Source organism: Caretta caretta, chromosome 2 (assembly GCF_965140235.1).
Source record: "Caretta caretta isolate rCarCar2 chromosome 2, rCarCar1.hap1, whole genome shotgun sequence".
Taxonomy (NCBI): Eukaryota; Metazoa; Chordata; order Testudines; family Cheloniidae; genus Caretta; species Caretta caretta.
The window spans coordinates 16,637,832-16,665,579 of NC_134207.1; the positions used below are offsets into that span (position 1 = coordinate 16,637,832).

General features: G+C 41.4%; 1 protein-coding gene across 4 annotated transcripts; it reads left to right on the plus strand.

Annotated features, from left to right (window-relative positions):
* The first annotated feature begins 428 nt into the window (after positions 1–428).
* Positions 429–27,702, plus strand: TMEM71 (transmembrane protein 71). 4 transcript variants are annotated; one of them, XM_048841695.2, is made up of 13 exons: positions 430–944; positions 2,037–2,661; positions 9,369–9,431; positions 11,638–11,728; positions 12,395–12,455; positions 14,391–14,603; positions 16,495–16,667; positions 17,940–18,125; positions 19,199–19,274; positions 21,550–21,611; positions 21,814–21,871; positions 26,198–26,220; positions 27,576–27,702. In XM_048841695.2, the coding sequence occupies exons 4-12, from the start codon at positions 11,689–11,691 to the stop codon at positions 26,202–26,204; spliced, it is 876 nt and encodes a 291-aa protein (XP_048697652.1). In that variant the 5' UTR covers positions 430–944; positions 2,037–2,661; positions 9,369–9,431; positions 11,638–11,688; the 3' UTR covers positions 26,205–26,220; positions 27,576–27,702. The 4 variants fall into 4 exon arrangements, with proteins under 4 accessions (XP_048697651.1, XP_048697652.1, XP_074981027.1 ...); XM_048841694.2 differs by lacking the exon at positions 9,369–9,431 and having other exon boundaries at positions 429–2,661; XM_075124927.1 differs by lacking the exons at positions 430–944; positions 2,037–2,661 and having other exon boundaries at positions 9,148–9,431; positions 18,024–18,125.
* The last annotated feature ends 46 nt before the right edge of the window (positions 27,703–27,748 follow it).

Consider the following 27,748-nt stretch of genomic DNA (forward strand, 5'->3'; position numbering starts at 1 on the left):
AGGTAGCAGTAGGGGGATGAGGTCAGTGTTATGGGGAGGGGGCGGTTTGGGGTATAAGAGAGCAGTAGGGGGATGAGGTCAGTGTTATGGGGAGGGAGTGGTTTGGGGTTTAAGAGAGCAATAGGGGGATGAGGTCAGTGTTATGGGGAGGGAGTGGTTTGGGGTTTAAGAGAGCAGTAGGGGGATGAGGTCAGTGTTATGGGGAGGGAGTGGTTTGGGGTTTAAGAGAGCAGTAGGGGGATGAGGTCAGTGTTATGGGGAGGGGGCGGTTTGGGGTATAAGTTAGCAGTATGGGGATGAGGTCAGTGTTATGGGGAGGGGGCAGTTTGGGGTATAAGTTAGTTGTAGGGGGATGAGGTCACTTGTGGTGGTGGAGTGGGAGGAGGGGTGGTTTGGGGGTACAAGTTAGCTGTGGGGGGATGAGGGTCAGTGTTATGGGGGTGGAGCAGGTAATGGCTGGGATGAGTAAGGAGAGAAATAATTATTAATGGGGTGAGAGTCAGTGTTGTGAGGAGGGAGAGAGAAGTGAGGGACTAGCCCTGGCTTTTTTCGGTAAAGGAAGGTAAGGGTTGCCATTGGTAGGAGAGGTTAGGGATTGAGCTTGTTGAAATCTTTTGCTGGAGAGAGAGTGAGGGAGGGGTGCATGCAGTAGTGGTGCTAAGCTTACACAGACTAAGGCCTGGTCTACACTGACGGGGTGGGGGCGGAATCAATCTAAATTATGCAACTTCAGCTACGTGAATAACGTAGCTAAAGTTGACATACTTAGATCCACTTACTGCGACACTAAGTCGACAACTGACACTCAACCGTCGACTCCACCTGCACCTCTTGTCCTGGTGGAGTACCGGAGTCGACGGGAGAGCGCTCGGCGGTTGATTTATTGTGTCTAGATGGATGCAATAAATCGACCCCCGCTGGATCGATCGCTGCCCATCCAGCAGGTAATGTAGACAAGCCCTAAGCAATTAAGGTCATGGGGGTCCTGATTTAGTATTACCCCCAAAATACCACTAATCTTATTTAACATGGAGTTTTTAACAAGTGTATTAGTATGTGTTCGTATATTGTTTGGTTTGTGGAAATAAAAAATACTTATTGCATTGTGGGGGGTGAGGGGTAAAGAGCGCACCTCCAATGGGCCAGCACTGCCTCTGGGTACATGGTCTGTCCTTGGGGACTGGTATTTTTTTCTGTGAAACATCATGTTTTATTGGTGTCTGTTTCAAAGGACTCCACCCCCATGAAGTACTTTGAGGTACTGGGTATTTGATTTCTCTCCCACTTTCCCGCCCTGCCCCCCCTTCCTTGGGAAAAGGAAGAGAAAAATGGAGGAGGGAGAAGTGCAAAAAAAAAAAAACCTTTCAAAGCTAATTTTTTAAAATAATACTTGTGAAAAATGTGGACTGAACAGAAAATTGCACCTTTTAGAAATCTGCGGAATGAAAGTGATTTGTAATTTTTTTCATAAAAGTACTTTACGATTTTTGACCAGTCTTAGCTCAGAGGGGGCTGGGTGTTGTGTTGGGATCGTTGAATAGCAGTGTTAGAATGGCATGTATGTGAGAAGGTAGCTTCAGTGTTTAGAGGAAGGGATGCTTATGGTACGAATGGAGGTGAGGAAGGTGCTGGGGGAAGGGGGTCAGGGTTTAATGTTCTTGGGTCGTTGATGAAGAGGGGAGCAGGGAGAAACTCAGGGTTTTGTACTCTTGGTGTCTGTGGGGTTAGGTTTGCATGAGATGAGGAAGGGGCTGGGGATCAGTTTAGGGTTTAATATTGTGAGGGACACTGGAGGAGTGAATTGTTGCTTGGCTCACAGCAGGTTATAGCAGGTTTACAATAGTAGGATGATGGCTAGTAATGGGAGTTTTCTAGATGCTGAACTCAGGCGAAGAAAAGGCACAACATTATTGTAGGTGCTGCTGTCATCTCCTTGGAAATAGCAGTAGGAGAAAGCCTGACGTGTTTAATCTGATACGGGGTATCTGATATGGCAATTTTCATTCCTAAACAAATCTACACGGACACACCCCCAGAGCCCTGACCAGGGGTATTCTATCTGCTACCCAAGATCCATAAACCTGGAAACCCTGGACACCCCATCATCTCAGGCATCGGCACTCTTACAGCAGGATTATCTGGCTATTTGGACTCTCTCCTCTGACCCTAAGCTACCAGCACTCCTAACTATCTTTGAGACACCACCGACTCTCTCTGAGGAAACTACAATGCAGTAGTAATCTTCCTGAAAACACCATCCTGGCCACTGTGGATGTGGAAGCTCTTTATACCAATATTAATACCACATGAGGATGGACTACAAGCTGTCAAGAGCAGTATCCATGATGAGGCCATGGCACACCTCGTGGTTGAGCTTTGTGACTTTGTCCTTACCCACAACCGTTTCAGATTTGGGGACAACATATACCTTCAAGTCAGTGGCACTGCTATGGGTACCCGCATGGCCCCACAATATACCAGCATATTTATGGCTGACTTAAAACAACGCTTCCTCAGCTCTTGTCCCCTAGCGCCCCTCCTCTACTTGCGCTACATTAATGACATCATCATATGGACCCACGGGAAAGAGGCCCTTGAAGAATTCTTCCTGGATTTATCTAGTGTGTTAAGCTCAGTTTGCGGTTTTGTTTATTTACTAAGGTAATCCATTTTGATCAATTTGCTATCACTTATAATCACTTAACATCTATTTTTTGTAGTTAATAAACTTGTTTTTGTTTTGTCTAAAACCAGTGTGTGGAAATAACTTGGGGCAGAAAGCTGTTGAAAATCTCTCTCCACATTGAGGGAGGGGGTAAATTTTATGAGCTTACACTGTACAGTTCCCTGTGCAGCACAAGACGATATAATTTTGGGTTTACCCTCCAAAGGGAGGTGTGCACCTTAGCAACTGGGAGGTGCCTTAGCTGAGCCTTACCATGCAGAGCTGATCTCAGCAGCTGGGTGTGTCCCCATCGGTGTGTATGCTGGTGAAAGAGCAAGCTGGGAGAGTGTGGCAACTTATCACAGCACCACAGTGTGAAAGGAAGCCGAGGCTGGTGGGTTAGGTGGGCTCAGCGGTACCCTGGTTCCAACTGGCACCCTGAGGAGAACCCATCACACCCTATATTATCAAATATTTGTTCCTCATGTAGGCACTTATAGACTGTAATCAAATCACCCCTTTTGTTTAAGTGAGATTTGGCCAGATGATCCCAACAGATGAATGACTCCCCATGCTGCAGAGGAAGGTGAAAAATTCCTAAGGGCCCAACCAATCTGACCTGGGGAGAAAATCCTTCCCAACCCCAAGTCAGGTGACCAGTAAGACCTTCAGCATGTGAACAAGGCACACCAGTCAGGCATCTAGAAAGAGGATTCTTTGTACCAGTTCAGAGCACCGTCCACCCTCTTAGGTGCCCTGTGGCCAATCTTTGATGCTTCATAAGAAGATGGGAGAAACAAAACAAAACAGACTATATCTAGCTAGTTGTGCAGTGAAGGAAAAATTCCTTCCTGACCACTGCTGGTGACCAGCTAAAACCCTGAAGCATGAGATTAGATTAGTCATCTTTATGCAGAGTTGCAGATGTTAGCATATTGAGTGCTGTGTAGGCAAACCCATGAAAGAAGGGGTTGAATGGGAATCATAGATTCACAGATTCCAAGGCCAGAATGGACGACCAGAACCATCCAGCATGAGCTCCCCCACACAGTCTGCAGAATTGTACAAGTGCTTCCAGACCAAGTCTGGAATTGTTCAGCTATGTAATTGAGATGGAAAACTCTGAACAATTTAACTAGTATGTCTCTTTTATACCCGATAAAGATCTAGTGATACGTACATTATAAATCAATCTCCTTGTTGGGTAAGCATTACAAAATTTTCATGAGAACTACAGGTTTAAGGCTTGAGAAAGTATTAATGAAAATTATCGATTTAGATTAGAGTTTTTATATCAGGGAAGAAATTATTAGATGACAATAAGTCTTGTTGAAGACAAACAATGAACGAGAGCTGTCAAGTTTAAACAGTCAGGAGGTCTTTGATAGAGTAGAGTGGGGTTTTTCTTTCTAACAAAGTAAAAAAAAATCCAAATTGATTTTTTTCAAAACATTTTCTTCATATAGTTGCATACACGCAATTATTAAAATCAGAGCCAATATGATGTTCCTAAACTCCAATTAAAAGTTGGTTTTATACAGTTGCAGACTCTTTTCAAAAGCAAATATAAATGGCAAAAATCCAGACAACAGGGACACTGAATAACCAAAGCATCTCAAAGGCTATGAAATGGAGCTGTCAGCTTGATATTTAATAATTCTAAAAGAGAAGCTGAAAGGAGTTTCAACTTCCTCTGTCATTGAGTCCAGTTCTGGGGCCAATTTCTGTGATGTTCCAGTTCTACTTTCCAATATTTCAAGATATTTTTAATTTCCTGATGCAGTGTGACAGCTCTGTACAAATTACAGGGGAAAGGGCTAGATCCACAAAAGTATTTAGCTTGTTAGCTGTGGGGTGGCGTTAGCACTTAAGCGGGTTAACTAGTAGGCCTGCTAGTGGTAACTTTGGCACCTGAGGGGTTAGATGGCAGCTGAGCAATTGTTTTGATAATGTCCCTAAAGAAGCAGTTAGGTGCCTAAGTACCTTTGTGGATCTAGCTCTAAGGGCTTGCTTCAACATCCATCAAAGTCAATAGCAAATCTCTCACTGAGTTCAGTGGGCTTTGGATCAGGCCCTAGTTGACTTTGCAGGGAAGAAGGGCTATACAGCGAAACTAACTATGCACAAAGCACAGTATATACACAAAAACAACAAGGAGTCTGGTGGCGCCTTAAAGACTAACATTTATTTGGGCATAAGCTTTCATGAGTAAAACACAACTTCAGATGCATGGAGTGAAAATTACAGATGCAGGCATTATATAATGACACATGAAGGGAAGGGAGTTACCTCACAAGTGGAGAATCAGTGTCCACAGGGCCAATTCGATCAGGGTGGATGTAGTCCACTTCCAATAATAGATGAGGAGGTGTCAATTCCAGGAGAGGCAAAGCTGCTTCTGTAATGAGCTAGCCACTCCCAGTCCCTATTCAAGCCCTATTCAAGTGTTAAATTTGCAAATGAATTTTAGTTCTGCTGTTTCTCGTTGAAGTCTGTTTCTGAAGTTTTTTTATTCAAGTATAGCTACTTTTAAATCAGTTATAGAATGTCCAGGAAGATTGAAGTGTTCTCCCACTGGCTTTTGTATGTCACCATTCCTGATGTCCGATTTGTGTCCATTTATTCTTTTACGTAGGGACTCTCCAGTTTGGCCAATGTACATGGCAGAGGGGCATTGCTGGCACATGATGGCATATATCACATTAGTAGACGTGCAGGTGAATAAGCCTCTGATGGTGTGGCTGATGTGGTTGGGTCCTCTGATGGTGTCGCTAGAGTAGATACGGGGACAGAGTAGGCAACCAAGTTTGCCACAGGGATTGGTTCCTGTGTTAGTGTTTCTGTGGTGTGGTGTGTAGTTGCTGGTGAGTATTAGCTTCAGGTTGGAGGGCTCTCTGTAAGCAAGGACTGGCCTGTCTCTCAAGATCTGTGAGAGTGAGGGATCGTTTTCCAGGATAGATTGTAGACAGGGAAGGCTCTGCCAATTTTGCTGCCCCAAGGAGCTGCCACCAAATTGCCGCCGTGCCCGGAAGAGCGGCAGAGCTGCCGCCCAAAAGTTGCCGTGGCAGGAAAAGCGGCGGAATTGCCGCCGCGGAACACAGACTGCTGCCCCATTCTGAATGCCACCCCTAGCACCTGCTTGGAAAGCTGGTGCCTGGAGCCGGCCCTGGTTGTAGACTGTTGATAATGTGCTGGAGAGGTTTTAACTGGGGGCTTTATGTGATGGCCAGTGGTGTTCTGTTGTTTTCCTTGTGGGGCCTGTCCTGTAGTAGGTGATTTCTGGGTACCCGTCTCGCTCTGTCAATCTGTTTCCTCACTTCCCCAGGTCCCCCACTTCCCTGTGTCGAGACAGGGTAACTTGGTAAAGCGAGTGATAGGCAGCTGACATTGCAAGGGGGACATAGTTATGGCTGCCGTGCATGGACTCTGGTGTACAGCTCTTTTGGCAACAATAAAGTGTGTGTCTGTGGGAGGAGTACAGGATATGTACTATTAGGTTTCATTTTCTTGCTTTTGTGGTTTTGTGTCAGATATGCTATGTGTGTAGAGCCTTGCTACTGCTTCATAACAAAGCTTTTTGCATACTGATTTCCTTTTTTTTTATTGTTTAAACGAAGAGTGGGCCTTTCAAGTATGAGGTGGCTTGGGGGCAAACTGAGGAGTAAAAATGCAGCTGTACATAAACCTTCTTCTATTCTGTGTATCTGCTCATGAAACTTTTCTCTTTTGTGCCTGAAATGGAACATAAAATCCTTCACAATAGTAGTATAAAATCTGACAGAAAAGCATGGCTTCTGAAGTTCTGAGGAAGAAGGGCTTAGGCATGAACCAGCATGCAAAGTTTATGCATCAGCAATCCTTGGCACATTGATTATAACTGAAAGTTAAAGGCTAACATTGACCCTAAATTCAGATTATTTCTTTTCAAAAACTACCCATTGCACCAGACCTAGTAAGGATGCACGGCTACCAAAGTTTGTGCAGGTAGACAATATTTTTTTAAAGATATCGGCTGTCAGGTTTCCTCCCCACTCTGAACTCTAGGGTACAGATGTGGGGACCCACATGAAAAACCCCCTAAACTTATTTTTACCAGCTTAGGTTAAAAACTTTCCCAAGGCACACATTTCGCCTTGTCTTTGAACAGTATGCTGCCACCACCAAGTGATTTAGACAAAGAACAGGGAAAGGACCACTTGGAGTTCCTATTTCCCCAAAATATCCCCTCAAGCCCTTACACCCCTTTTCCTGGGGAGGCTTGAGAATAAACAAGATGAGCGCCAACCAGCCTTGGATTTTTAAGACCCAAAAAACCCAATCAGATTCTTAAACAGAACTTTATTAGAAGAACAAAAAAAGATAAGAGAACAACTCTGTAAAATCAGAATGGAAGATAATCTTACAGGCAGTCAGATTTTTTAAAACACAGAGATTCCCTCTAGGCAAAACCTTAAGTTACAAAAACAGGAATACACATTTCCTCCAGCACAGCGAATTTCACAAGCCAAAACAAAGAAAACCTAACACATTTTCTAGCTTTATTACTTACTAACTTTACAGGAGTTGGAGAGCTTGCATCCTTGATCTGTTCCGGGCAAAGGTATCACACAGACAGACCAAAGCCTTCCGCCCCCCTCCAGATTTGAAAGTATCTTGTCCCCTCATTGGTCATTTTGGGTCAAGTGCCAGCCAGGTTACTTGAGCTTCTTAGTCCTTTACAGGTAAAAGGACTTTGCCTCTGTCCAGGAGCGATTTTATAGCACTGTATATAGAAAGGTGGTTACCCTTCCCTTTATATTTGTGACATCGGCGAACAATGAAAGGTCAGATTACCCAGGAAATAAGTCAGTCAGAGCTCATTTTCAGAGACTTCCTATTGAAAATGTACGAAGGGAAAAAAATAAAACAAAAACTACACAGAGAATTCAGAGCATAGAAAACATATCTACAGGCCACCTACTTTTAGAGAAAAACAGGAATTTATGCCCTATTTTAGAACTCAATCTAAACTGTAGGGCCTCTACCATGAGTTACCACAATAAATATAAAACATTTTCAGATAGGAATTTGATTTTTTTAAAAGTTGATGGTGTACCTTTAACATAGACGGATGTGTATCTTTTATACATGTGTGCTTGGTAAAATTACAGTAAAGGCATATTTTTCTGGAACACAAAAGACATTCAGTTTCCTGAACAAAACATATAACAGTTTCCTTCATCTTTGTTCCACTATACGAAGACTTCATGCTGCTGGTGGTTTTATTCAGACTGTTGTAAAGTTCATGCAACCATGGAAGCAGTACTCATTTGGGGCTAAATTTAACCTTTGGGGTAAATGCACTGAAGTGAAGGAAGTTCCACCAAGGATGAATTTGGCCCTCAGTTTTCAGTATGGAGTGGAAGGACCTTAAGTGAAACATTTCAGATGGGTGTGGTAATACTGAAATGCTTTGCAATAACCTGTGCCAGATTACTGCTGGTTATTTTTTTTTAACTCGGCAGCTTGCTTTCATTTATTGGGACTACATCAACAGAAGGAATTTTTTTCACTTTCTTCAGGAAAAAATGAAGTCCGATATTACATATTTGTTTTTATAATACTATTAATCTATTACCCTTCTGTCTGACATACATTAAGTCATAGCAGTCAGAGACAGAAAATATTTATCAGGTCATTTTATTCCTCTGCCTGAATAAGATTGGTCCCAACAACAGTGTAATTTTAAATGACCCAAGTGATGGGGTTTTCCATTTCCCTTTGGAGACTATTCTACAGTCCAATAATTCTGATTGTTAGAATTAGTCATTCAGACTAAATTTATTTCAGTTGGAATTAGTGGTATTCTTTCTTCTGTTCTTTTATGCATCATTGAAGTGTAGTGGCTATGGCTTTGTTTATAAATATTTCCCTGACCATATTTATTTCATCTTCCGAAGTACTTTTACCTAACATCTGCATAATTCTGTTATGATCAGCCACAGTGTGGTTGTTGAAAACCAAGTGAACTGCTACTGAACTATGAAATATTAACTGATGTTTCTTCTGTACAGCAGTGCTCTTGGATGGGATTTTGCTAACATTCAGGGATTTTGGGGGGTAAAACAGGATTATTTTAGGCATAGTAATGCAATCAAAGCCTTCAAATCTCCCAGCATTAGTGTTGTACTAAGTGATATGACTACATGACTGTAAAGTATACTGAGTCATGACTGTATCAGATTTATAAATAAAAGATATGGTAAAAAGTTGTATCAGCTGTTTTTACAAGCATCACAGACAAGGTGCTGGTTCTGTGCACCATGATATAAATAGAATAGACCATTATTTAAAGCTGGCATATCTTGCATTTTGCAACACCCTGCAGGGTTGTTCACTTGCCTAATCTTAATCTTCAATTTACTCTTCAAAATGAATGCTTGTGATGTGAGGCTACTTAACAGGAAGAATGACCTCATTCTGCCTCTTTGCTTCTGATTGCACAGTCTGTTTTTGAAAGGAAACAAGGGGCTTTATAGACCTGCCTTTTCGAAGACCTCAGAGCTATTCTGTTCCAGGAAGCAGCATAAGGAGCACCCTACAGTTGCATTCCAGAGACTCTTTTTGATGAAAAACTTCTTGCATACGTTTGTTAATAGTGAAATGGCTTTTCCAGGTTTGGAAGATTTTACACATGTTGATGTTTTATTACTTTGATCAACAGAGGAATAACTGAGCCCTGGATTTCTCCATTTACAGTCAGCTCTTCAAGAAGCTGTACATTTCGGTAAATGCTTTCATCACTACCAGTAAAGAGAATAGACTAAAATACCCTTCAAACAGTGACATGTATGAACAAATACAATTATTTCTCATAGACATTACTGTATTTCAAAAGATAAGAGAGCAATATTTGTTATCTGAATAGGTTAAGTACTTGGGCTTAAATAATTTTAACTGCTAATTATGTGTGTTGATACATATTGATGTAAATATTTACAGTGTAGAGTGCAACATGCACAAGGGATTCGCTAGTTACCAACTGAAGGTATCATTGTTTTAAGGACCAGTTTGATTATCACCAAGGAAAGTGATTAAAGTAAATTGTTTTCTACATTCTGAGTAGAAAGACAGAAGCTTTCATGCTTACATTTTAGTGATTAAATTGCAGAACTGGGCAGTGTTGTAGACTCAATAAACTTTGATTTGAATGATTGCCATAAAATGTTGCTGACTTGCCTTTAGCTTTGTTTATTTTTAAGTTAGGTAGTTCATATTTGGTCTTCCGTCATATGTTCATTTAAAAGATATTTGTTGAACTACAGGACTCTTTGTGTTGTGGGTCACAAATATTACTTAATGTTAAATATTACTTAAAGTAATTGCAAAGTGGAAATTGATATGTTTTGTTCTGATTTGGTTACATTGTAACGGTAGTTTATGATACTATAAGAGCATAGAAACTTACTTTAAGTCATGAATAATTTGGCAGAATTAGATTTTGTTTTATTTTGATGGATAATATCAATGTTTATTTTACAGACAAGGTGGGTGAGGTCGTATCTTTTATCGGATCAACTTCTGTTTGGTGAGAGAGACAAGCTTGGGCTGATAAAAAAGACCAAACAGAAGTTGGTTTGATAAAAGATACCACTTCACACACCTTGTCTGTCTAATATCCTGGGACCGACATGGCTACAATTACACTGCATACAAATATTTATTTTAAGCATTTTTTAGAATTTTTGTCTATTTACATTTTAACAGTTGTGTGAAATTATGGTTTAAGCATTTTTTTCCTATTTTTAGTTATTTAAATTTTCAGTTGTGGGAAATTATAGGGGGAATCACACAATGGGGAGCAGACAATTATTTAAATGATAGTAGACATTGAGATTCTATAGGATAAAGCTTTATAACCATTAAAACACAAAATATCAACATCACATTTCAAAATATACAAAGTAAATATCCCGAAATCAAATGCTAATAAGTTCTCAAATGGCATTTTTCTTCCTTCGCTTATCTGTAAATTGGGATTATTATGAGTGAAAATATTTCTTCATTGGGGTGTGTGTGTGTGTGTGTACAGTGAAGTCAACGTTGACTGACATTTACAGACAAAACCTAATCCTTTCAAGCCTAACAATAAATAAAAGTGGGGTTGTGTAAAGTACTGTTTGCAAAATGAAGTGAACATCCTTTCTCCAGTGTTTTCAAGACTCTGGGAAAGCAACTCTGTGTAAAATCATTGCACAGAAAAACATTGCTTTGTAAATCACAAGTGTTCTTAAACTGTTCTTGAGGATGTGTATAATTGGGAGAAATACATCACATTCCCACTAATCTGCATATGGAGATGCATTTCTCCCTCGCATCTTATCCTAAACGGATTTGTAGTGTTGCTACATTCTGTTAAACAGCTGTTATGTTTCCCCTCAAGTTGTCCTGCCTCTCAGTGTTGGGTGATGTGATCCCTACATACAAACCATGGTCACCTGAGTAACTTTAATTAGACTACTCACAGGCCTAAGTATTTGCAGGGTAGAAACCATAGATTGTATACCAGTTTGTAAAGTGCACTGTGATATTCTCTCATGCAAAGCACTAGAGATATGTAAGATATTGTATGTAAACTGTATTTCTCATTCAGTGCTTTTTATTTTTCATAACAGTGATTCAAAAGCATATTATTGAGAAAATAAAGTAAATACGGTAGTGCATGTAGGACAATTGTAAGTCTATCTATACTGTACATCATGGATTTAAATATTAGGAAAGAGATCACAGTTGCAGATTGCAAAGAGACTGCAATTGACCAAATAGAGTTTGAACAAATTTGCTCTTGAAATCAGTGAGGAAGGATAGCAGGATCAGACTCACATCTAATGGAATACAGCATTAGGAATTAGTAATGTAATGTCCATTCCTGATTATACCTTGTAACTCTCTCTTTTCAATAAATACCAACTTTCCTTTAAAATCTCTTGCAGATAATCTATGATACATGTAGCTCCAAAGTGTGTGCAACAGACCTTCTCAAGATGTATCGAATATCCCAACTAATGTCAACACCAGCAGCACGTAAATATATAGGCATTTCTCTGGGCTTTCTTAACTGGGATTTTGCCATTTTGGGTTTATACTGGAATCTAATAACCACCTGTCAGGGATTGTGTCCTTACACATGAGGGATTGCCTTCTAAAGTGAATATGAATTTCTTTCTTTGGATGTAATGTTTTCCCATTGATTGAAAAGTTAAGATTTTACAGAGGTTTTTGTATAAAATTGTAACAGAGACTATATCAGCAGACACTAATGTATATAAAATACAAATCTGTAATGTGTAAAGAATCAATCAGTGAGTGAACTGTTCATGATGTGAATCAGACAATGCCATTAAGAGTGCTGGACCTATTCCCTTGTATGTGACTGGATTTACTTCCCACAAGACACTAAGCTATGCAGTATATTGGCAACTTGGATTTATTGACTGTAATCAGCTTTGATTCATGCTACTCTTTGGAATGATGCTATACAAGTCTAAATTATATGAGGTTTCATTTTATCTACCCACCATCACTCTGTTTTCTTTCCTTTAGTCTCTTTTCCTTTCCTAATTTTCTTCTCTCAATTTCATCAAGGCATATTGTTAGTGAAAACCAGTCAGCTGCTTCTAGTGTCACTTGAAATGCCTGCGTGGTGAGCTGGTGCTGGGGCGTCTCCTTATCTGGTCTTTGTCTCAACAGGTTTTTCAGTGGCTGATAAAGAGCCCAGGCAAAGTCTGTCCCCTGAACACATTTTGCCAAGGTATGGAGTAAAACTATCCTTTGTTTCATTTTATTTTTCCTTTGTGTTTGAAAAACATTTCTAAAATTCCTATTTCAACTATTTATGATTAGGGTGCTATTACCACACTAAAGCACGGCCACATTGCATTTCACAGATATCACTGCTGCAAATCCATGGCCACTTGAAACTTCAAAGCTACAGTGGGGATAGAATTCAGATACTCCTGCTTGAAAAACACAAGCCCCAACCACTTGCACTAAGGTAGAATCCCCATGAAGTGACTGTAGCATATGGTATATGACATAGTTGTTCATTTCAGATTCTGTCCAACAGGGCAGTGGTGCATGCCCACCCCAGCCCTTGCATTACAATACTGTCATCTCTTATCCCTGGTAGAGATCTTTGTACAATTATCTATTACTCACCTTTTGCCAGTTTTCAAGAACTTGATGAGTTTCCCACTATCTCTGGGACTGTTTGCTGAAAGATCAATACCTGCTTGTACTGATACTGACAAATGACACATGACTTATGAGGAGAGGCTGAGGGAGCTGGGATTGTTTAGTCTGCAGAAGAGAAGAATGAGGGGGGATTTGATAGCTGCTTTCAACTACCTGAAAGGGGGTTCCAAAGAGGATGGCTCTAGACTGTTCTCAATGGTAGCAGATGACAGAACGAGGAGTAATGGTCTCAAGTTGCAGTGGGGGAGGTTTAGATTGGATATCAGGAAAAACTTTTTCACTATGAGGGTGGTGAAACACTGGAATGCATTACCTAGGGAGGTGGTAGAATCTCCTTCCTTAGAGGTTTTTAAGGTCAGGCTTGACAAAGCCCTGGCTGGGATGATTTAACTGGGAATTGGTCCTGCTTCGAGCAGGGGGTTGGACTAGATGACCTTCTGGGGTCCCTTCCAACCCTGATATTCTATGATTCTATGATTCTATTAAATGTATATCGGTATTAGTGCCTGACCCTGTAAAGTGCTGAGCACCCTCAAATCCCAATGAAGTCACTCAGAGTTGTGGGTACTCAGCACCTCGCAGGATTGGGACCCAATTCCAAAATCAGGAACGTACATTATGCCTACCTAACAGTCCTCTTGTGTTCCAGTGCAAAAAGTTACCCACTTCTGTCTTAAATACTTGTCTGGTGTGTTTTATTCAGCAGTTGCTACATTTAACTCCAGAGATGGTTGCATTTCAGTAGTGGGTGAAGTGATCTCTGTGTATAGTTTGTATGTCATTTTGTTACAGCTTGTGAGTGAGTGGCCTCCTCCATCCTTTTGGCCTCAGGGTGGCCCTACAAGCAGCCCCTTGCCTCAGTTTCCCTCTTCAAGGGGCTTCTTAGATAAACTCCACACAGGCTTTCATGAATCCAATAATAACAGCCCATCTTAGGGTCTGATTTTGTTCACAAATAAACAGACATCTTCCACTCCAGTCTTAAGCTGGGAACAGCCCCTCCTCCTGAGAGCTATGTCTTTTTTCTCTCTGAGCAGCTGGAGAAGATGCAAGGCCTGGCCTGCCTTCTTTGCTTTCTTCTCGTGAGAAAACAGATCTTCCAGCCAGGGCTTTCTACCCAGCCACAACTCCCAAAGTACCCAGCTGGAGAAGGGAGTACAGCCAGAGACTCACTTCCTGCAGCTTCTTCCCTCTGTCTGTTTCTCCCTGAGCATTCACCTCTTCTCTGAAGCTTCCTGTTGCCCTTTATAGGGCAATCAGGTGAGCCTTGCTCCCATGTGCCTCCTTAGTAATCAGGGCTGGCTGCCCTCAGGTCTCTAACCCATAAGGGCAAGCCACCCTGTTACACAACTCTATAGTGTTCTGGGAGCTATTAAAATGAAAAGTGATGTGTAATCTAAAAACATTATCATTCAATCGTGTGTTAACATTTATGCCCCTGTGCTAAATAGACATATACTAACTTAGAGAGCTTTATTTCTTTCCTTTTCAGTTACACTTATGCCTTTCTGGATAGTGACACCTCCTATGAATGTTGTTCCATAAATCCCTTGACAGGGTCTCTTTTCACATGTCGCCGTAGTCCTCGGCTTCTTACTAATGGCTATTACATTTTGACGGAAGACAGTTTTGTGTCTGATGAAGATGGTAATGTAACACTGACCCCATCACAGACAAGTGTTACCTATAAGGAGAAATTAGTTAGGTAAGTGAGTCACATACATTTTACTTAATATTGGATGTTGGCTTTTTAACTCTGGACTTAACTTGGAGATTTCTGGTTGGCTGTCAGCATATGACTATAATGCTCAGTACATGCAGGGGACTGGACTAGATGACCTCTCGAGGTCCCTTCCAGTCCCATGAGTCTATGTCTAGCTCCTTCCGTTATTTCTATATCTGGATTCCTTTTCCTAATAGCAATGGAACACACCAAGTAGTATAATTCAGAGAGACTGCAGTGGTTAAAATCACGTGGTCTTCAGAGTCATGCCTTATAACATTATCTCAAAAGTTTTAAGCACACAGATGTTACTGTGATGGGAGCTCTCTGCAGTAAATATAAAAGAGAGGTACAGTTGCTCAGAAATTTGTGGCTTTTCACCTGTTGCTGAAATATTTAGTGTTCCAAAAGGGTGACTTCAATTCTTTCCAATATAAAAGAAGGATAAGAGCAAATCCAAAAGTAAGTATAACAAACATTTTAAGGAAATTCAAGATTTTTTTGTTTGTCTCACCTTCAAACTATCATTATTTTCAAAATATAGCAAATGTGTAATTTTCAGTGGGCCATTAGGAGGTTTGCCTGAGTGAGGACTGAGCAAAAAGTGAATTGTGCTTTAAGATTTTGTCCAATAAATTCATGCTGTATTACATATGGAAGGCTCCAAATTGTATTTGCTATAAAACATGTTTTATTTGATATGGAAATTACTCTGGATTTTAAATATCAACTTTTATTTTTGTAATTTCATCACTCACTTGCCCAGAATTAAAAAAATTGAGGGTAGTCGTTGTTCCATTTTGTTATGGCCATAACCCAATACATTTGTGATGTGTCTCCTGATGCTCATCGGCAGCGCAAAACTAACCAACGCTGTTTCTATGCGTGAATGCCTTTCTAGAGAGTTAATCGATAATGGGACATGGGCAGAACAGTAAACCTAAAGCTGCAGTTTTTAGAAATACAGCAAAACAAATGGTTTGCCCAAGGAAGAGGGACAATCTCTGCAGAAAAAGAAGTGTTACTGTCCTGCTCCCAAGAGGGTATTACCATGACGGAGAATAAAAAAGAAAATTAAAAGAACAGGTTCTGTCCTGCAATCCTTATTCAGGCAAAACTCCCACATGACTTCAATAGTGGTGTTACCTGAGGAAAGCTTGTAAAATTTGGCCCTATAATGTTAGTGTCTAGTGGTTTTTCACCCAAGGAGCTCAGGGTAGTTTGGAAACTATTAAACCACAGAACACCCTGGTAAAAGAAGTAAACATTGTTAGACCCATTTTACAGATGCAGAAACAATGGCATTGAGAAATGTAATGACAAGCCCAAGAGCAAACCTGTGGCAGAACAAGGAACAGACCGCAGGATGCCTGAGTCGTAGGCCTGTACTCTGACCTGTAGACCGTGTTCCTGTTTGTGGCAGGACGCTAGCTGAGAAGCTCTTAATCAGCTTCTGCCACTCCAGGCCCAATCAAGGGGAATGGATTGGGAATGGGTGAATAGCCTGGTAGCTGGACGCACCTGTCAGTCTTATTAGTCCAGAGCTATAAAGGCTGAGAGGAAGCCAGAGAAGGGGGGAAGGGAAAAGGTCCGGATCCGGATCCAGCACAGCACAGAAGGAAGTGGGAGCCTCCTAGTCTGTTGTACGCAAAGTAGTTGTGAAGCCTGTATATAGTTGGGAATTGGTGGTGGAAAACCTTTTGAGAATAAAGAGCACGGGTGTTGCACCAGACTGAAGTGTCCCTGACTCATTGAAGGGGGAGGCGCAGGGGCTAAATACTCAGGGGCGTAACGTGAACCCTGTTACACTGTTTTATAAATAAAAGTAGTTTGCCTCATCCCTTTAAAACATGGTTATTTCTTTCCTTTCTAGAATATTCAGGAGAAGGAAGAAAATCCGTCGCTCTCTTGCTAGTCTGTTCAGTCTCAGTGCCTCGAATTCATGGCTTAACAGCACTGTCCTTAGCAATATGGAGTCTCCTCATGTAGAGGAGATTTGGAATGATGGAGATAATAAACTAGATGCCAATCCACACTATGGCAATGGTAAGCCCACAGTAACATCGCTAGTATGTGCTGTATTTAGTTAGGCTTGTCTGTTAATGACGGGATCACTGTCGGTGGATAACTATTTCCTTGGTTTTGCGGGGGGACTCTGCTCAAATCAGCATTTAGAGCAGTGGTTTTCAAACTTTTTTTCTGGCGACCCAGATGAAGAAAATTTTTAACGTCTGCGACCCAACAGAGCTGGAGATGAGGAGGAGCCTCAGGTTTGGGGCAGAGGGTTGGGGTGCAGGGGTGAGGGCTGCAGGGTGGAGCTGGGAATGAGGGGTTCAGGGTGTGAGAGGGGGCTCTGGGCTAAGGCAGGGGGTTGGGGTCTGGGAGGGGGTTATGGCTCTGGGCTGGGGGTTCAGGCTCTGGGCTGGGGCTGGGGATGAGGGGGTTGGAGTGCAGGAGGGGGCTCTGGGCTGGGGCAGAGGATTGGGGCATGGGGTTGGGGTGCAGGCTTACCTCCGGAGGCTCCCGGTCAGCAGCGCAGCGGGATGCAGAGGCAGGCTTCCCGCCTATTCCCGCCCCGGAAGCGGCCAGCAGCAAACTCCGTGCAACACTCGCCCGAAGGCCCCACCACCCCCCAGCTCCCATTGGCCGGTTCCTGGCCAATGGGAGTGTGGATCCGGTGCTCAGGGCGGGGACAGCGTGCGGAGCCCCATGGGCCCCCTGCGTACGAGCTGGACCTGCTGCTGGCTGCTTCCGGGGTGCAGCGCGGTGTCAGAACAGATAGGGACTACTAATTTTTAGTGGCCAGCCACCAGGGTCCCTGGGTGCTGAGCAAGGAGACACAGTGCCTTGCATTCTGTACTGAGTTACGACCCGAATTTTGAAAACCACTGATTTCGAGGACAGACCAGAGACAGAATTTTGCAGAGCAAATTGAGCCAGTAACATGAGACGGTCACAGTGTTTGAATCCATGGAGATCTTTATAACCTAGGAGGGCCTTTTGAAACTGACTTTGGATAGGAAGCCAGTGAAAATGAGAGATACTCCTGTATTAAATCTGATCATTTGGCCCATTGCTGTTTTCAGTTTGAGTTTTTATATCCTCACTTTGTTAAAATTTATGAAGTTTTGTCTTTAGTCTGCTTCTTTCCCCCTGCATTTTCCTACATATAATGGGTCTGTGCCAATTCCATATCACTAACAATTCAGAGAAATCCTTGTGATTGAGTCATTTCTTATCTTAAAAATCTATCAGCACAGATTCTCCACCCCTTTCCGTTACTATGAGCTAGGAAAGTTGCAGATGTGCCTCTTGCAGATGACTCTGAATTTTCTTCTGAATGCAAAATCTGGATGTCACAAAAGCAAACACCAGCAGCTGATGACTCCTCTTTTTCTAAAGATGTGGTGTTCATTCAGTCAAGAAAACAGTTCAGTGATTCCTCTCCTTGCTCCCAGTTTATGGTAGATGGGTATTTCCATGAAGAGACTTTGGATCATTCAAGTGAGTTATGTTCTTTCCTTCTCAGTTTGTTATTTTTAGAGCTGGTTGACTTTTTTCAAATGGAAAAACATGGTATTGAAAAATGGCCTTTTTTGAAACTGGAGATTTTTGCAAAATTTTAATTTGAAAAAAAACAAACAATTTTTTTATACTAATAAATTAATAATATATAGTTGCCTTAACTGCTCATTGGACATGGTTGTATTGAGATTTTCACTTTAGATTTAATGCCTGTTTTATGATTATACTATTCTATTGATATATAGTAAATCTTCCACAAATTTCTGGCACGTTGGCTGAAATCTTGGCTCTGCCAAAGTCAATGGCAAAACTCCAATTGGCGTCAATGGAGCTAGAATTTCATCCTGGTCTTTGAATGTAAAAATATTTTTTGAGAATTTAAAAATAAAATCTGTGAATAAAAATAAAAATCTGTTAATTTGTTTGAATTATGGACATTTTAAAAAGACCCCTTGACATTTTTTGATGAATTTAAACTTTTCTTGGTCCCTTTAGCAAATAAATTCCCAAATTTTAAGATTTGTAAATTTACACTGTTCTAGTTATTGCAAAATCTAAAAAACAAATTATGTTTTAAATTTGTTAAGGTGATTATTTTACATTTATGAATACTTCTCATGGCCATTTCCATGTACATCCTTATGTCCATTGTCAAAAATATTTGTCCAGTTAAGGTAAGGAAGAATTTATGGGAGAATATATTTTTATATGACACTTAGAATTCGATTCAGCAGACTTTACAGCTTTCAAAAAAGAGAATGCAGACGTATAGTCTGTCTATATGGAGTATAGAATAATTGGGTTTGCCTCTAGTGGGTTTGATTTAACCCCCCATTGAAGACTCCCATTGACTTCTGTGGAGCTAGCCCATGGTGAATATCATAGTAAAGTTTTTGGTAAAGCATCTTTTTTATCACAAATACTTCTTCCTTCACTGAATTTCAGGTTCATAGTTTCAGAGGAGGGCAGCTGGAAGGAAGGACCTGCTTCTTGTATTCTAGTATGTCCAGAAAAAAGAATTATTATTTCTAATTTGTTTCCTTTTTTATTAGAATCCAATGCAGTGAGAAATGTCATTTATCAAATGATTATGCTGTCCACGTGTTTAATCATTTCAGTGTATGCAAGGTAATTTTGATTTCATCTTCATTATAATCATGCTTTATTTATTTATATAAAATACCAACTGGTGAATAAAACATGACATTTAGGGCCTGCTTTTCAAAGTTAGACATGCACTATTTCAAAGATGCATTTGCAAGCAAATATTTGATGTGTGCACACAAATTAGGTGTTTGGATGCAGATGTGACACCTAACTGGCTCTGTGCAAATGCAGGATATGTATGCACAAATCTGCTCTTAGCCTGCATAAATTAGGTGTACAGATATCTATTCCAAATTGTGCACAATAATTTAGCATGTCTGGCATATGAGTTATGCAATTAATTATATAGGAAATACTATTGGGAAATACTACCATTTTTCAAAATTTTTTTTAGTTTAATGGTATTAAGTTGTAATGTATGTCTTTTCAAATAAATTTTACAAGTAAATATCCTCTAAGAACTAAATTATCTAGTTAGGCTACTTTCCCTTTTGATGTTAATCAAGTCTAATAAAATTGAGTGTAATTTTATGTATCTAATTTTAAAATGTAGAAAACAGTGAACCCAAAAGACAAAGATGATCTTTGAGAGCTATTCACTGCACATATTACAGATTTTTATTTCTTTGACTTGATGCATAACCAAACATCCCAGTTAGCAAGGTTTCTGTAAGCTGAACAAAAGAGAATTGGAACTTCGGGAAATCCATTCTTGCTTCCTTTTCCATTCTTTGGTGCTAATTTGCTGTCTGTAGTCTGTATGGTTTAGTTTTATTATTATAGGTGGAACATAGAGCACTGCTTATAATTAAGATTGTCTAAGTTATTTCATTCTAATGGGTCATTTTCAGATAGTTATAGTTTTGTCAAGCCATTATCTTTCACGCTGAATTTTTGCATATTTATTCATAATTTAGGAGCACTTTATTGTTATTTGGAAGTTTGAGGGAAAAAAAGAGTTTAGCTGTTTTCAAGGCCACATGGAGAGGCACCCCTGACCTCTCCCCCCTCACCCCCCACCTATATACACACTTCTGGGATTATGAACCTGTTTTGCGTTGTTGTTTTTTAAAAGTAATCGCTCTAAGGGCCTGACTTTGGTGGCATACCCTAGTGACATACCCTAGTGAGCTCAGTTGGGTCTGGAACTCTGAGTTTGAGTCACTGGGAAAAGGTTAGTTTCAATGTCAGTGATGGGAATAGAAGAAATCCATTGAAACTGGTATCACTTATAATGCCAACAGATTCCAGTCATTGGTGGCCAGGATCAAACTTGGAACCTCTGGAGCTTAATGCATGAGCCTCTACTGCATGAGATAAAAGATACATCTCTCTTAGCTAAGGCTATAGTAGACTCATCAATCTCCAGCTGGTCTAGGCACTAGAGGGGACAGAGTGCCACACTGAGTAGCTATGTGTTACGCTGGAGAGGAAAATTTCAAAACATAGTCCTATATATTCCTTCGCATTTGTTTTTTCTTAATACATACTAGCCCAGATTCAGTACATAAGAATATTGTCATATGAAATAAAAAAGAACGCACTTGTGAATGCAGAAGTGATCAGCATCATAATGGAATTTTTGAGATACCTGGCTGCAGACAAGTGCCAAGTTTGAAATTATTGTCATGGCTCACCTGATTCTCAAAAAACCACGAATTTCCCTATCTTCTGTGACTTTCATCTATTTCCCCAGGATTCTGTATATTCAATACAACTTGCATTAGCATCGAGATGCTTTTTTGGGTTGTGCAAGACATATATTTGGACAGGGTATTTGAAAGTTTGAGAAGGGAACCCTTTCAGGGTAACAAAGACCAACAAACTAACGTTTGAGACCTTGTATCAGGTCTTCAGTCTAGATTCTGGGCCCCATTGTCCTCCCTTGCTTTCCTTGTCCCCTTCTCTGGCCTCGTGCTACCATACAAGTGACTGGTAGGGGAACCTGGGGCCTCTCACTACATTGAACTCCAGCCCAAGACCCTATAACCAGCTGCCAGAGTCTGCTTAGTCCAACTCCTTGCCGCTGGTCCCCTTGGTTTCTTCCTACCATGGTCTTTCTCAGGCCCATATTAACCCTTTCCTGGCCTGTGTGGGGTAAACATTCTATCACATTCCATGACACTAGTCTCTTCCCAGCCCCTGCCTCCCATTACAAGTCTGGGAATGTTGAAGTCCTTAGCTGAAGGTAGCTGACTGAAGGCTGATCTTGGAATGTGTCCAGTTATTTTATTGTGTTGACCCAATATCTGTCCATCGTACAATCTAAAAACTAGGGTATTTGTTATGATTTCAGATGCTTTCTGGGAGGACGCTTTGCCACTTTGTTGGCCTTTCTGCTGCTGATAATTTTAGTTTGTAAGTAGAGACTTTCTTTATACTTGACATATAATCTTTTATTGGGTTAGATTCAAGGGCCAAATTCTGTCACAAATTAGATGTGTGTGTACAATTCTCCTTGGTTCAATGAAAGCTATATGTGTGCATTTGAGGGCAGAATTTTCCCTTTAATCACCTGTAGAATCATACATTTAAAATTGACTGTTCTTTTGCTCCAAAGATGCTGCCAAGTCATCTTTTATCAGTCTTGTCACATCTTCCAAAACCACCAAATTACGGTAAGCGGTGCAAGAGTATTTCAATATACTTAAGAGCTTTAGATGAAGAGATTCTATCAATACTCCTTCTGGTCAAAAGATGACAATGAGTGATCAGTAGGTATTGCAAGAGGCTTTGGCTATTCCTGCTACTTTGTGGTCATGAAAATATTCTTTGTATTTGAATGTTGCCTTTTCATGATTAGCAGTAAATGCAGCAAAAAAGAAAAATGTAACCTATTAAACCATTATCTAGTGGGTCAGCATGAATGGCATAGAAGGAAGTGGTAAATTAGCCTGAGGAGCTGAATAAAGTCTGTTTCTTCATTTCTTAATGTGGCTCTGTTTTAAATTGATTTAATTCAAAGTTTTAGCTATGATTAAAACTTCTCAGCAGGCCCGCCAACAGCAATTCTGGCTCCTGGGCAGAACAGTTAGTTGGCATGGCCTGGGCTACCACATGCCCACCCAGCTGCCTTCGCCACTGCCAGTACCACCCCGCACACGCCTAGGAGCCCTACGGCCTGCCCGGGTAATGTAAAAGGGCCCGGGCTCCTGGCCACCGCTACCGCAGCAGTGGTGGCGGCTGGAGGCCCTCGGGCCCTTTTAAATCGCCCGGGCCCCATGGCAATTGCCCCCTTTGCCATCCCTGTCGGTGGACCTGCTTCTCAGTACAGTAAGTGGAAAGGGTAATGTGTAATAAAGTCCTGAATGATATGAGACCAGCACAGATATAGGCCCCAGTCCTGTAATCACTTCTACACTTGCTGGACTTTACAAAAGGTAATTCCACTGACCTTCCACACAGCAGAAGTCTGTTCTTAGTTTGTGAAGACTATTTATAGGTGTTGCTGAGGCTAAAAGTATTTGGGAGCCTCTGGATTTCAATGTGTGGCAAGAGGGGGGATCAAAAGGGCAATATTTCTTTTTCTCAATCAGGGGTAGGCTTTCAAGAGTGCAGTGTAACCTGAGGGAACAGGAGAAGACAGGCAGAAGTTTTATCTTTTGGAATCACAGATCAGTATGTTGGAAGCAGAGTAGTGGAAATGGAGTATAAAGATTGGAGATCAGTGTTGAAATTGTAGATGCTGATATTGTGGGAGGCCAAGATTTTCTTAAGAATGGTAATTTGTGCACACTTTATACAGGTAGGGACAGATTATGTCACTTTTCCTCACAATGAGTAAGTAGAAAATCCCAATAAATCCACTAGCAGTATTCACAAAGCAGGTTACTAGTCAACATGAGTAAGGTTGGCAGTATCTGGCCCTTAGGGTTCTCCTGATTTTCCTGTCAGTTTGACGCTGGTGTAATTCCACTGAAGTCAGGCTCTCCCCAGAGACTTCAGGCTTTCAGACCTGCCTACAAGCCTGTCTGTTTGATTGGCTGTCCTTCCCCATTCCCCACCTCCTAAGGAAAAGAAGGTATTTGGGGTACCCACATGCTAATGGGTTTCCTCCTTCCTCTGCACAAGGAGCAGGCAAAGCCCCCTCCTCTCTCTCTTTTAAAAGGCCAGAAGTGCTTTTGAAGCATGCAGTCTGTCTGCTCCCCAACTAGCTCTGCAGCCAGGCCTCTTTAGCACCCAGCACTGTGCCCCTCCGTAGGATGAGATAGGGATGGAGAAGGGAACTAAAGAAACTCCCTCCGGGCTTCCTCTCTCCTGGGAGTGAGAGACTGGCTGTCCCAGCCCCTCCTGGACTTCATCCAGCACCACAAGAAGAATGAGGAAGCAGAGCAGCTGAAGGAAGAAGAGAAACCCAGCCCTAAGGAAAGGAATGGGGCTGGGAGCAGCAGCAGAATCTGAATGAGGCATGTTTGGAGGGCATGACTGATGGTGGAACTGTGAGAGGGCTGATTAACTCTTTGGAGGTCTCTGTGTGAGGGCAGAGCAATGAGCTGGGAGGTGGAATTAGAGCAATTGGCAATGGGACTTGTGGTTCCTCTCTTATGGTTGCGTATGGACCTCAAAAGTATAGGGAATGCATTGCAGCTCCTCTCCCAGTGGGCTAAGGGCTCCTGCATCATCAGCAATATCTAGACTGGGTATTTGCTCCAACTACAGTCAACAGTGTAGCTGCTGGCAAGCAATGCCACCGTTTACACAGTGGTGTTTACCTGTTTGAAACACCAGGGTCACCACCATTGGTACAAATAATGTCTTTGCCTGTCTACACTAGAGATTGCATTAGTGTAGCTACACCAATGCATATAATTAGGGGTAGTAGTGTAATCAAGGCCTGATTCAATTTGTCAATTTATGCACATGTATGATCTCCTTTTTTAGTTGGTAGATATGTTACTCATTATACCATGTAAATGAGAAGAGAAGCAGAGCCTTAAACTAGATTGAAATCTTATTAATTTTTCTTCTGCTGTGACTAGGTCATGAACAACCATGTACTACAAAGAAAGAAAATAACCTTAAACCACAAATGGCCTCTAATGAGACTTTTCAGTTTGCTACATACAATTAGAAGATTAGAGTCTTCTTCTGCCCAAACTCATGTTGAATGGTACCTTACTCACATGAGTAGTTCTGTGGAGTAAAATGATACAATTTGTGTGAGAAAGGTACTACTCCACATGAGCAGAGGTGGCAGAATCGGACTCTCTTTGTATATTGGTTGGCACAAAGCACTGTGAATCCCCATGTTAATTCCCTTCCTTCATGGACTATTGAGAAAAGAAGAAGCTCTGAATTTCCCTCAACATGTCCACAACACTTGTACCTCTGCATTAAAATGATGATTATCATCTAAGCTCATGCTTCAGGGCTTCAGCTATACACCTTGTCATAAATATAAAGGGAAGGGTAAACCCCTTTAAAATCCCTCCTGACCAGAGGAAAACTCCTCTCACCTGTAAAGGGTTAAGAAGCTAAAGGTAACCTCGCTGGCACCTGACCAAAATGACCAATGAGGAGACAAGATACTTTCAAAAGCTGGGAAGAGGGAGAGAAACAAAGGGTCTCTGTCTGTCTATATGCTGCTTTTGTTGGGGATAGAGCAGGAATGGAGTCTTAGAACTTTTAGTAAGTAATCTAGCTAGGTACGTGTTAGATTATGATTTCTTTAAATGGCTGAGAAAAGAATTGTGTTGAATAGAATAACTATTTCTGTCTGTGTATCTTTTTGTAACTTAAGGTTTTGCCTAGAGGGATTCTCTATGTTTTGAATCTAATTACCCTGTAAGGTATCTACCATCCTGATTTTACAGAGGGGATTTCTTTACTTCTATTTACTCCTATTTCTATTAAAAGTCTTCTTGTAAGAAAACTGAATGCTTTTTCATTGTTCTCAGATCCAAGGGTTTGGGTCTGTGGTCACCTATGCAAATTGGTGAGGCTTTTTATCCGACATTTCCCAGGAAAGGGGCTGGGGTGCAAGTGTTGGGAGGATTGTTCATTGTTCTTAAGATCCAAGGGTCTGGGTCTGTAGTCACCTAGGCAAATTGGTGAGGCTTTTTACCAAACCTTGTCCAGGAAGTGGGGTGCAAGGTTTTGGGAAGTATTTGGGGGGAAAGACGTTTCCAAACAGCTCTTCCCCAGTAACCAGTATTTGTTTGGTGGTGGTAGCGGCCAATCCAAGGACAAAAGGTGGAATATTTTGTACCTTGGGGAAGTTTTGACCTAAACTGGTAAAGATAAGCTTAGGAGGTTTTCATGCAGGTCCCCACATCTGTACCCTAGCGTTCAGAGTGGGGAAGGAACCTTGACACACCTGTAGGGATCAGGGAGGAATTTTTCTCTCGGTGCACAATTGGCCAGATGTATTTGGGTGCGGGTTCACCTTTCTCTGAAGCATCAGAGATTGGCGACAGCTGGAGAGGGGACATTAGACAGGGCTGACCAGTATTCTGAGGTAGTACAGAGAAATCTCTTTTCTTAAATGCCTGACTGATTGGTCTTACTCATATGCTTAGGGTAAAACTGGTCACTAGATATGGGTTTCAGAAAGAATTTCCCCCCATGTCAGATTTTCAGGCATATCAGGGGCGTTTTCATCTTCCTCTTAGATGGGGTGTGGATTGTCTGCTAGGATCATCTGGGGATATCTCACCCAATTAATTTTCTGCCATTGCAGAGGCCTCAGGTATTGCTAGCACCTCACTTTGTCCTGCTTTCTGACTGTGGTACACAACAGTTTACTTCCTGAGAAATGAAATGCTTTGGTCTACCTAAAGTCACTGGGCTCAATATAGGAATATCTGGATGAAATTTAATGGCCCGTGATATGCAGGAGGCTAGACTAGATTGTCTAGTAGTCCCTGTTGGCTTTAAACTCTATAAAAACTGTTGGAATCAGGACATACAAAAATGTACACATTAATTTTGACATTTTCTTGCAGGAAATAATTGAAAGACTGACTCGGTAAGTAGAACACTATAAAGGATTGTAGGGTAAGGGGAAAAAATACTCCAGAGAAGAGTGAACGATTCATTCAGATAACTAAGTCTGCAGACTCACCAGCTCAGCTGTGACTTTGTCAGATTTCTATGAGCTAATTCTGGTTAGACTTGCTCAGTAGTGGAATGGAAGACCTTCAAAGAAAAACCAGGTGCTTAGGAAGAGGTTTGGGTGATTCAACAGATTGCAATCTTGACTCTTAAGTTTGCATTGTGTTAATATGCTGCTGAGGGTGCTGTCTGTAGGATGAGCTGTACAACTAAAGTATTGTCCATTTGTGCTGAAAAGATCCCATGGAGCTTTTCACCAGTAATGGGTTTTAGCCCTAGTATCCTCATCAGATTTCAGTATAACTAATTCCATCTAAACCTCCTTTCTGGTTTCATTTGGATAAAGTATTCTTCATTTTCTGCCCTAACTACTGAATAGTTTGGGCTGTTAAACAATTGCTGTGTCTCAGCCCAGAGGTGGTTGCATTTCAATGTGCCGGATTTAGACACAGATGCAGGGCCAGGTCCCTGAGCTACTGTACATTAATGTGGCTCCAGTGAATGAATAGAGTTACACTAATTTACACCAGCTGAATATTTGGGTCCTAATAGCTTACACAGCCCTTGGAGATTCTTCTCCACTCTAACTTCTCTCCCTTCCAGTACCATCCCCAATCCTGTGCCTTATTTCCAGCTCCCAGTTCTGCAGCACTCCTAATGCTTAGTTCATTGTAGATCCAGGATCCTGAAACCAATTTCCTTTTGCTAAGGGTAGATAAACTGGGACTTCCAGTGCAGCCCTCTTGCTCTGCAGTGGAAAGAGACAAGAAGGGATGGTGCTAATTTCAAGATGCCCTCTAGTATTTCCTCCTCTTCCCATTTGTCTAGTGAGGAGCAGGAGGAAGAGTGGGGCTGTGGTCTGATCTATGTTCCCTCAGTACCTGGAGGTAACAGCCCTGTTTTAGGCTCCCTTGTTGAGCTCAGTTGAAGAACTGAACTGCAGCTGCATACTTGCAGATCCCACTTGGAGAACCCTTGAGTTAACTTATATAAAAAGGACTTACACCCTGAGATAGAAGCATCTGAGAATTTCACAGAAAGATTTGACCATTCTTTCAGGTTTCCTCAAGGCTGGGAATTAAAATTTGCATCCCAGTCATCAAGTGTGCCAATTAGTTTACAGCATCCCTTGTTGGAAATTAGATTGCAAACATCATCCTACAAACATTGTCCCTTGCTTTTCATAGACACATAACAGCAGACAAATTCTCAATGTAATTTTCAGTATTTAATTAACAAATTTCACTCTTCCCTCTTCACCAAATCTAGGTTTGCCAGCATATACGGATCACTTATCTGGAGCCATTTTTCTTTTGCCGGTGAGAAACAATCAGAATTTTCAGAGCTCTTTCTCCCAATAATACAAAGTCATTTTATTTGGACTGTACCTGGATCCTTTCACAGTTTTATGTAAAGCCTGGCTTCTTAGCAGTCTTTTTCGC